The 10,825-nt window shown below is 46.7% G+C and overlaps 1 protein-coding gene across 1 annotated transcript; it reads left to right on the forward strand.

Moving 5' to 3' along the window:
- The first annotated feature begins 4,584 nt into the window (after positions 1-4,584).
- On the forward strand, positions 4,585-9,004 carry LOC103735536 (BPI fold-containing family A member 1-like). The gene is made up of 7 exons (XM_008834839.1): positions 4,585-4,795; positions 4,987-5,146; positions 6,752-6,859; positions 7,162-7,311; positions 8,158-8,236; positions 8,540-8,603; positions 8,964-9,004. Exons 1-7 carry the CDS (start codon positions 4,585-4,587, stop codon positions 9,002-9,004), a joined length of 813 nt encoding a protein of 270 aa, XP_008833061.1.
- The last annotated feature ends 1,821 nt before the right edge of the window (positions 9,005-10,825 follow it).

Raw genomic sequence — 10,825 nt, forward strand, 5'->3', positions numbered from 1 at the left:
GCCAGGGGAGCTTTCCTAAGGCTAACGCTGCTTGAGAGTGTTTTCTCATCAAACTTAGGGTTCTCTCTCTCTCTCTCTCTCTCTCTCTCTCTCTCTCTCTTCTTTCTTTGTCTGTCTCTCCTTTTCTGGGGCCCCTCTGAAATTCCCAAGCCTACCTCAAAGCCTCCTGAAATTCAGCCTCCAATTTTATTCTGCTCCAGGGAGCAGACCCTAGTCCCCAAGTTTTAGCAAATAAACCTGGCATAGGTCAGAGTCAACTATGGCAACTCAGCTTTACTCTTTAAAAATGGAGTCTGGGGACTGGAGAGATGACTCAGCAGTTGAGAACACTTGCTGTTCTTCCAGAGGACCTGGGTTTGATTCCCAGTACCCACATGGCAACTAACAACCATCCAAAACTCCATTTTCAGTGATCTGACATCTTCTTCTGGCCTCTTCGGGCTTTGCACAACACAGATGCACTTACATACCAGGAGGCAAAACACTCATACACAAAATAAAAACAACAAATAAAATATTTAAAAATGGAATCTGTGTGAGTTGTAGCCCAGCAATCTTTGGGGTAGCTTCTGTTCCACCCTGTTGTACTCTATGAGAAGAACTTTTTAAAGCTTCTGCGAATGAATTATAGCTTATGGTACGTGTCTTTCTGTGTCTGGATAAGTAAATTTAAAAAAGAAAAAGAAATTATGATTCACAAACCCCACCAGTACAGACTCCAGAATACTATCAGCTTAGAGAAAGGAAAGGGCACCCCCCACAGTTTCCTCAAAACACGTTGGGCCTCATCAATGTCACCTGTGTAAGAAACTGAATCTGGAAATGTTAACAGTATGTCGTGCTTCTGTTTTCCTGATCTAGAAGCTTCGCTGCTGGGGTACCAAGCATAAATCTAATCCGTAGAGCCTCCCAGAGGGGCAATTTGGGCAGAAGCAGAGAGGAGGTATCAAGTTTCTAAGCCTGGGCTTGGGTGGGTGCTAGGGGCAGCATGGATGGAGGACATTTGGGAGAAGAGGGGCATGCCCTGTCCCCTATTATGGTAGCCACACAAAGCCACACAGGGTTAGAATTCATACAAGTGTACACTGAAAGCAAAGGTCGCTTTTACTCAATATTACTTTGATATGGGTTTTCCTGATCTGGGAGTTTTTAAACTCAGGACAGTGTTTTACACCAAAGGGTATAAAACAAGAGCTCCTGCTCCCAAGAGTAGAGAAAAGTCCAAGAGAAACCGAAGAGAACACGGCTCTGGTGGGCCTGAAAAGCATCAGACACTACTCTCTCCCAAGACAGAAGTCAGCATAGAAGGGGGCTCTGGAAACCCTACAGATATGCAGGGTGGGGAACAGAGGATGCCTGTGCCCACATTTCTGCATAGAGTCAAGAGAGTGACCCAAGGAGAGATGAAGACCCAGAGGGCTCAGGTGGGTGCAGGCAGCTACGTTAACAGGCCCCCAAAGTCCTGCCTGAGGCCCACAGAGCTGAGGGACACAGACGATGCTGTGCGTCTGAGGAGGGGAGAATAAATGTAAGTCAGAGGGGCCTTCCAGCAGAAGGGAGGTCAGATGACATGTGATGTCCCTCTATTTCCAATCAAAAACAAAGACAAACTAACCTCCTCTGAGTGCCTTGATACATGTGAAGCCCTTGGAACAGAAATAAGACCTCAGAGGAAAATGAGGAAGTTTCTGTTTCTGAGAAAAATGGCACCAGACGGAGAAAGTGGTAGATAGGCTGCAAGAACATGTGGACAGCCATGTTACCACGTGAGACTCATACCAGCTCCCTAAGCCCTGAGGGATGGGTAATATCTTTCAGTCTTACTTGGGAGAAAACAGGTTACACAACTGAAGTGACTGCCCAGGGTCACAGCATATAGCTAGGGCCTGAGTCACCCAGTTTTCTACCATAACACATATCCAACCTCCTGACTTCAAAGGTTTCCATTAACTGAATACACAATCCAAAGTGTGGTAGATTTTGCAGAGCAAGAGCTACTCTCAGGCCAGACATGGAGCCTTACCTATGATCCCAGCCTTGGGAGTCTGACAGAATGATAACAAGCTCAAGGCCAGTCTATGAGCTACATAGTGAGTTCAAGGCAAGCTTGTGGTATATAGCACAGCCCTGTCTAAAAAAAGAATAAAGCAAAGTTACTCTGTGGTTCAAGACCTTGACATCGCCCAGATTCAATTTTTTCAATCTGTAGAATAGTCCCCAAAGGTCTAAGTGGTGGAGAAAAAAAGCTTCAAAGGATAGAGGGCAAGGGGAGCTACCAGGGCCATAGGATTCCTCAGGCCTGACAACACAGAAAGACTTTTCCAGAGCACAGAAGTGGGAAGCATGACAAGGAAATCAAGATGGTAAGCAAGTGTGGGGAAGGAATCTGCACATCTCCTACAGTGATCAGGACAAAGGCCGAGGATGTCTGTTTCTCTGATGTGCCACCCAATGCCTCAGTATAAAACTTTGTTCCCCACCTCGTGGGGCCATAAGACCATTGCCTGGGTAAGAGCCCAGTGAGTATGCTGCTGGCAGCTATTTCTTGTTACGAGTTGAGTTCTAACTGCTATGTCCTCTCTAGGTCACTTGTCCTTCCTGGGCCTCAGTTCCTTCCTCTGTAAAGTAGTAGCAGTGACTTTTATGTCTCAGGATCTTATGAGGATATAGAGGCACATGACTGTCATACATTAGGGGCTTGGAAAACAAAACACATGCCTGCTGCGTGGGGCGGGGAGAGAGGAGAGAGGAGAGAGAGAGAGAGAGAGAGAGAGAGAGAGAGATTGATTCAGAATTGACATTCAGGGTTGCTATAGTTTAACTCCTCACTGTGGAACAAGAGTTCACTATTTGGAGAAAAAAGAATGGGACGAAGGAAGAAGAGAGTGCAAAGGATAAGACCGAGGTTCCTAAATGGTCTGGCTGGACTGCCCTGTAATAGGGCACCTTCTTGACCATAGCTACGCCATGTTAAAGTTTAGGCTGACTCTAGTCTCTGAAATTATCAGGCAGCTGGCCCAGGGTATGGGAACACATGTCAGCTGGACCCTGGTTGTCTTGGGAACAGGTCAGACTGTTGTGGAGAGCACCTACTTAACTGCAGATTTATGGCTTCTATAGGTAATGCTTGGTTTGCTTCTGCAAAATAGTAATTGTTGCTTAATAGAATAGAAATTAAGGGGGCTTTGCACCTGTAAGCTTGGGAACTTCAACCTTTCACCCCTGGTTATGGTTTCTCTGTATAAAAGCTTACCCTAGAGATGGCTTGGGATTACACACTTGGTTCTGACACTCTGGTATAGTAGCCCTGGTCAGTGACAACTTTCATCTGGCAACACTTTGCCTGAGTGGTCTTCTCTGGTGAAGCACCTCACAATAGCCCCTTTTTAACACTGAAAATCTAATCTTCCTGCCACTTGTGACCGTGGGTCTCCAACCTCTGCCTTGTGCATGGAAGCATGAAGTCTTGAGTAACCTACCATCTCAAATTTTCTTGTTTAATTTGTGGACCCAACAGCTTAACTGACTCACCTGTTAATGTGACTGGCAATTATTTACTTTGGAGAGCCCTGAAAGATACCACCAGATTGTAGAATTTGGAATTATCTTGAAAACCATCATCCAATCTCAGGTTTCCTGATTCTTGTTCTATAAAAGCTGCCACCTCCTTGGCAGAAGCGAGTAGGAGAGGAGAGAAGACCAGGACAGCCACTGAGATCTCGAGACTCAGGTGAGACCTGTGCCTTCCTCTGTTCCACCTGCTGCCCTGGGTAGCAGGGAGGCCAGACCCCTCATGTGGGCAGGCTCTGACAGATTGTGCTGTCACTCACTGGGAACCTTGTAAGAGAAAAGGGATTGGCCACAGTCAGGTGCAAGGGACTGGCCATTCACTCAAATTTCCAAGAAATAGTCAATATAGCAAAGAATGCTCAATGTGACCTAAATGGAAACTCTAGGGATGAAATTTTAATTTATGGTTGCTAGTATGGGGTAGCTGATGGCTATGACTGTGTGGCCTTTAACATTACATGACTTATGAACCATCCTGGCCTGAACTCAGACCAAAGAATCATCCCTAAACAGACAGTGGCAGAGCATTTTAGCCTCTGCCATGTTGAAGCCTCATCATCTGCTTTGAAGGTAGGAATGAGGGCAAGCAGGTCAAGCCATCACAAGCAATCACATCTTTGCCCAGAGAGTAAATGTGACGGTCACTTAATCAAGTGGAGGCTTCAGGTCAGGCAGGCATAGTTTCAGAGCTTTTCTCAGATGTGACTTGTGACTTGGGGGGGAAATTGCCTGTTTCATTAGGCCTCTGCTCCAACCTACAATGACAGCCATGAGTTTCCACATTGTAGGATATAGTGAGGCTGAAGTTGGTTACTGAGTGTAAAACCATCATCCTGTGGCCTGGGACAGACAGCACTGTGACAGTGTGAACCATTATTTCTAGTTACCCCCTGGTGTTCTGGAGAGGACACACAAGACAGTCCTTCCACCTGGGGACAGGGCAGGCAGTGGGCAGATTCTTCTGATACCTGCCCCACAAAGAACTTGTCACTCTGTCCACAGATACCAAGAGAGATGTTTCTAATTGGGAGCCTTGTTGTCCTCTGTGGCCTGCTGGCCCAGACCACCGCCCAGGTGGCAGGCCTACCCTTGCCCCTGGGCCATGGCCTACCCTTGCCAGTGGGCCAGGGTCTGCCCTTGCCAGTGGACCAGGGCCTACCCTTTGCTGCGACACCAGCTCTGCCTTCGAATCCCACAGATCATCTTGCTGGAAGCTTCACAGGTGGTAAGTGAATATGTGACAGCCTCTCTCAGATGTATATACGTGTGTGTGTGTGTGTGTGTGTGTGTGTGTGTGTGTGTTTAAACATTTATGCTCTAGTATATCCAAATCACAGGAAGGGAAAGGCGAGTAAGGAAGAGGGTCTGAGTATTTAGAGTTGGCATATGTGACCCCGAGACCCTCTCTCATTGCAGCTCTTAGCAGTGGCCTGTTGTCTGGGGGCCTGCTTGGCATTCTTGAAAACCTTCCACTCTTGGACATCATGAAGTCTGCAGGAGGCAATTCTGAGGGCCTTGTTGGGGGCCTGCTTGGAAAACTGACTTCATCAATCCCTTTCCTGAACAGCATCATTGAGTGAGTTTCCCTCAAGCACTGTCCTGGTCTCCACCAGCAATTGAAGACCTGCCAGTCTCGGGCAGCAGCCCCACAGAGGGAGAGGGATGGGGTGACCATGGAACTGGGACTCAATTCTGAGACTCTTTCCAGTCAGACAGGGAACACTGACCCTTTCGCACCCATAATTTCTCCCAGGTTTAAAGCACATGCTGGGGCTCCAGAAGCATCTATTATCCCCATGACAACCCTCCATGTCAAATCCATAATCTCCAGTTCCCAGATGGGAAAACAGGGTTACAGAGATAGACCTGTGCTCACACAACTAGGGTGATACAGACTTACGAATCTATTTCTAAGTCGGAGAAGTCCAAGCCAAGGCCATTTCCACCCCACTGCAGTCCCTGGGTTCACTCCACTTGAGGAATGTGAGCCGTCACTAGGCTGCCCTCCTCAAGCGTATCACCAGTGTGACTAAGCAGTGTGGTGTCCATGGAAGATCTGGTGTGGTCCTTCCCTTGAAAACCCAAGAGCTTAGCAGGCACAAAGCCACAATGCAGAGCTTGATGCCAGTGAGCTGCCCAGGCCTGATTCCGTAGTAGGACTGGATCAAAGCCATTGCCAAGATCCCACCCACGGCTTTACCTGGTGACAGACAGACTTCAATTTGATTTCCATACGAACTATGAGCTGGATGACCTGAGACTCGGGTCGGATTCTTTATCTGTAAGATGGAAATTAAAGCACCCACAAAAAAATGCTGTGGGAAGACAAAGGAAGGTGTAATACTTGGCACTGTGAGGTCTCAGAAAAGGCTTTTCTCCCACCACTTCTGAATTTTCCCAACTTCCTGCCTCTCAGTCCCCATGATAAGTGTTGGGGACTGATCTGCACTTGAAGGTCTTGACAAGATGTATAATTTTCACCATAAACCTTGTGCAGGATTTATCCAGCTGCCCACATGTTATCCATTTCTTCCTGCACCAAACCATTCATCTATCTGTCCATCTTTCCTTCCTTTCATTGTTAACCATTCCCTCTTCTATCTACCCATATATCCCACTGACTACCCACTTTCCCACCAACACAGAGCCAGTCACTTTCTTTATAAGGCTCTGAGCTGGCATGCGTAGTTTCTTTTCTCGAATACCTCCTAGTCTTGAGATGAAGGGAGGACCTTGTATTTTATGATTTGACTCAGCAGTTGAAAAAGATGGGTGCTCAGAACCCAAGGTGGCTCTGGCTACAGGACTGCCATTCTGTGTTCCTCATCTCAGGTGTCCAGTTCTCCTTCTGAGATGGTTAAATTTGGGTTAAAGATGGTTTCCAGGGGCTGGAGAGATGGCTCAGTGGTTAAAAGCACTAGCTGCTCTTGTGGAGGACCCAGGTTTGATTCCCAGCACCCACATGGCAGCTAATAACTGTCCATAACTTCAGTTCCAGGGGATCAAATGAATACACTCTTCTGACCTCCGTGGGCATTGTACAACATGAGTGCACATGCAGGCAATACACTCATACACAGAAAATAAAATTAATAAATAAAATATTTTTTAAAAAAGATGGTTTCCAGGTTTGAGGCTTGAGAAGCTAATTTTTCTCCCCCCAATGGTGCTCCTTGAACAGCATAAAAATCACCGATCCTCAGCTGCTGGAACTTGGCCTTGTGCAGAGCCCTGACGGCCATCGCCTCTATGTCACCATCCCTCTGGGTTTGAAACTCAAAGTGAATACGTGAGTAGATCCCAAGGGGGTGGGTATAGCATGGCATGCAAAGGGAGAACTTGATGGCTATGGGTATGCCGAAAGCCTTGGGCTCCAGTCCGAACTTATTTGTTGTTATGTTGAGCAAACCTGGTTACGTAGGAAACTCACTTGACCTCTCTGAGCCTTGGTTTCCCTTACTTGGGAGATGAATACAGCTGTGAGCAAGGTGGAATGGGGTGAGACTGACATTGCTGTCAAGATGAGACCCTCTACTTTGGGAATGGCAGTAGGGGGCAGATGCCAGTAGGGCTGTTTCTTTTCTATGGCAGACCCCTAGCTGGCAGTCTGTTGGAGCTGGCTGTGAAGCTGAATATCACCGCAGAAGTCTTAACTGTGAGAGACAATCAGGGGAGGGTCCACCTGGTCCTCGGTGACTGCACCCACTCCCCCGGAAGCCTGAAAATCTCCCTGCTTAATGGGTGAGGACAAAGGGCTAGCTTCCCCCACTCAGAGAGAGCAGGGTGTAATGGTGGCCCAATGGGAGCACATCGAAAGGAAGATTTGTATGCGTACATGGATGGGTGGATAGATGGTTGATATTTGACAGGTGAAGGGAAGAATGTATAAACAGATGTCTGGACAGATGTATGAGTAAATGAATCGATAAATGCTCACTTATCTCTTGTTAGTCCAGTGTAATCAATTTTATGTTGGATTAGGCAATAAGAAATCGGAGTTTAAGCCCCACATATTACAGGGGTTGGGGAGAGACAGAGGGCTTCTAGTGTGATCTTGACTAGTGTTTCTTCAAATTGGTCTTGGTTTACTTACCTATATAAAACTACATTTCAGTTGTCTATAGAATCCTACTAAGGGGTAAAAGAGGTGTGAAACCTATTGGATTGCTTATTTCGGTTGTCTGTCACATGGGGAGAACCAGTCATACACAATACATAAGCACTGTCCATAGCACAGCTCACTCACATTTATTAAACACATATATCATGCTTTGCACGTATCATTTCACTGAGTCCTCATCATAGCTATACACTAAGCACTGCTCGTACATTCATGGTTTGACACAGTCTTGCTATGTACCTACCGTGTGCTTCCACTGTGCGTTCATCCTTCACTCATCTGTGTGTGTACTGTGTGTTGTGTGTAACTCTGTCTAAGCCCCTTTCTGTTCATCTGCTCTGGGTATGTGTGAGCAAGACTTGGTCTTAGTTACTGAGGATCAAGTCTGAGGGTGCACAGTGGTCCCTGAAAACTCCTCCAGACCAATTCTGAGCCTCTGTATCACATCCATGGCTTTTCTCTTCCAGGGTCACTCCCCTTCAAAGTGTATTAGACAACCTCACAGACATCTTGACTAAAGTCCTTCCTGACCTGGTACAGGGCAAGGTAAGAAAGTAGAAACAACAGTCCCCTGCTCCATGGATGTTAGATCTTCTCAGGCTGAAAGACAGCTCTGGGGTGAGCTAGGCCAAACAACAATGTATAAGAAGCAATTCCATCCATCATTCTCTCTGTCGTATGATCCTTCTGCCCATGTTTTTTCTTTCTCACCTCAAAGTACATTGGTTGGCTCCTTCCGGGCTATAGAATGTATCCCTTCCCTTGTTGGTCTATCTTGGGCATGCTGCCTCTGCTAGGATCTCTCTGCAAGAGACCCTGTGCCTAACTCCCCTCTCTGCCCTGGGTCAGGTGTGTCCTCTGGTCAATGGGATTCTCAGTCACTTGGATGTCACCCTGGTATATGACATTGCTGGTAAGTGCTGCTGCCAAGTCTCCTCCTCTTCTGCAGGAGCAGCAGTTTCTCCCAAGGAGTTTTGTCCCTGCTTACCATAGGACAGTTAGGTCCCATGAGCTTCCCCCCTCCCTGTTTTGAGTATCTTTGTTTCCATGAACGATTCAAATGATTTTGAGGTAAAGCCTCCTTCCCCCTCAGCCTGACCCTGAGAAAAGCTGGGCTGGCTGGAGGGGGCGGTCCAACTCTTCCCTACATGCCTGAGTATAGGAAGCATGGCCAGGGCTCCAAAGCCTCTGGAGGCATGTAGCTTCTTGTTGGACTCCTTTGCCTCTAAATCGTGACTCTAGCCTGGCTTTTGTTCTTGGTTTTGTTTTCTAGACTTACTGATCCGTGGACTACAATTTGTCATCAAGATCTAGGCCTCCCGGGAAGGGACACACCTTATCTGCGCTGGTCAGTATTGCTCCCCATTCTTCAGTATTTGGGAACTAGCTGCTATCCTTCTAGTAGAAGGAAGCAGGGATTTAGGGAGAATGTCATCAGTATCAGTCAGCTCTCTATCACTGTAACGAAATACTGAAGATAATGAACTTATAAAAAGGGTTTATTTTGGCTTATAGTATTGCAAATCTAGTCCATGACTATTTTTTCCCATTGCTTTGGGGCTATGGTGAGGCAGCATGTCATGTCGGAGGAAAACCTTTCACTCATTAGCTAAGGAGAAAAATAAGAGAATAAGGGGTAGACTACCCGAATTCCCTTCAAGGGCATGTCTCAATGATCTAAAGAACTCCCATTCCCCTAAAGACCACACTTCCCACAAATTACAATGTCTTCTAACAGAACCATTCTGGGGACCAAGGATTTAACACCTGGGTCTAAAGAGAGAGACAAACACCCACCAAGGCACATACAGGATGCACAGAAATGTCCACACAGGAGCTGACAGAGGTAGAGACACAAAAGTGCCTGAGAAGCACAGCTATAAAGAGAAACATAGGCAATAATGGACACAAACACACACACACACACACACACACACACACACACACACACACCCTAGCCAAACACATATATGATACAAGTTACAAGTTCTCATACCAGTATACTCATACATATGTACAAACATATACGGACTCATTAGAGTCAAGTCTTCATGGGTTCACACATATATTAAAACACATATACAAATAGCTAGGCTCCTTGGGGATGAGATCTTAACCTTGGGACTCAACCAGCTTCTATCTCTCAGAGGGCTGGTTTGATGATGGGACAGTACCAATAAGAGTCACTGACCTCAAGTCTCCCTCCTGACTGTACTCTTCTCCCAGCAGAACCATTTCTTGATGCTCAGTCCAACTTCTTCCTGCTCAGCTTCCCATGGTGGGCCCATGTCCTAGAAAATGACTTGGCTGCTTTCTCTCCCAGGAATCTGCTCCCTTCCTTTTCACCTGGCATGATTACTATCCCCGGTTCATCACTAAATAAAATCATTCTTCCACTGCACTGGTGTTTTATGTTCCTTCACTATCATTGGAGGCCTTGGAGGCTACAAAGAGACCTGGCTTGGAGGTCAGAGTCATATCCCAGAGCTGATCTTCATATCACAGGTCTGAGGGGTCTTGAACAGCTGAGGGCTGGGGTTATTGTTATTTATGTTTGTGTGTGTTATGCACATGTGAGTGGAGGTGGTCTTGGAGGACAGAAGAGGGAGTTGGACCACTTTGAGCTGGAGTTACAGGTGGTTGTGAGCTGCCTGGTGTGGGTGCTGGGAACCTAACTCAGCCATCTGCAAGAACAGCAAGTGACATTAACTGTACACCCATTCTTCCAGTCCCTGATGTCATTATTTTTGTTAAATTTTCTCTGTACCCTTAAGTACAAGCTGAATTATATTAAATACCACAAAGCCTCCTAAGTTTTCTAGAGGTGGGCGTGAGTGTGGAATAGATCATGAAACTAGAAAAAGGACTATCCTCAGGGTAGAACTGCCTCCCTCAGCAGAGAACAGCCAGCTAGGAAAACAGCTCCTGACATGCAGCAGCTGGCTCCTGGCAGGGAAGGAGCCACCGACCACAGAACACTAAGTGATTGTAAATCTAGAGCTGCCAGCTGTGAACTTGGTGCTAAAAACCCACCAAGTCATGAGACCAGCAGGTCTAATAGCAATCCATTGTCAGATGGAAGTGGTGTACCTCTCTAGTTTGGGCTCAATAAGGTCCAGAGGTCCTATGGAAGTC

The sequence above is a fragment of the Nannospalax galili genome, unplaced genomic scaffold (genome assembly GCF_000622305.1).
Source record: "Nannospalax galili isolate Female #2095 unplaced genomic scaffold, S.galili_v1.0 scaffold1357, whole genome shotgun sequence".
In the NCBI taxonomy this organism is placed as follows: Eukaryota; Metazoa; Chordata; class Mammalia; order Rodentia; family Spalacidae; genus Nannospalax; species Nannospalax galili.

Excerpts from the sequence above, each read along its gene's own strand:
- LOC103735536 (XM_008834839.1), top strand. The coding sequence starts at position 4,585 with ATGTTTCTAATTGGGAGCCTTGTTGTCCTCTGTGGCCTGCTGGCCCAG. Across the intron at positions 6,860-7,161 it reads TTGAAACTCAAAGTGAATAC|ACCCCTAGCTGGCAGTCTGT; the intron begins GTGAGTAGATCC and ends TTTCTATGGCAG. Across the intron at positions 8,237-8,539 it reads CTGACCTGGTACAGGGCAAG|GTGTGTCCTCTGGTCAATGG; the intron begins GTAAGAAAGTAG and ends GCCCTGGGTCAG.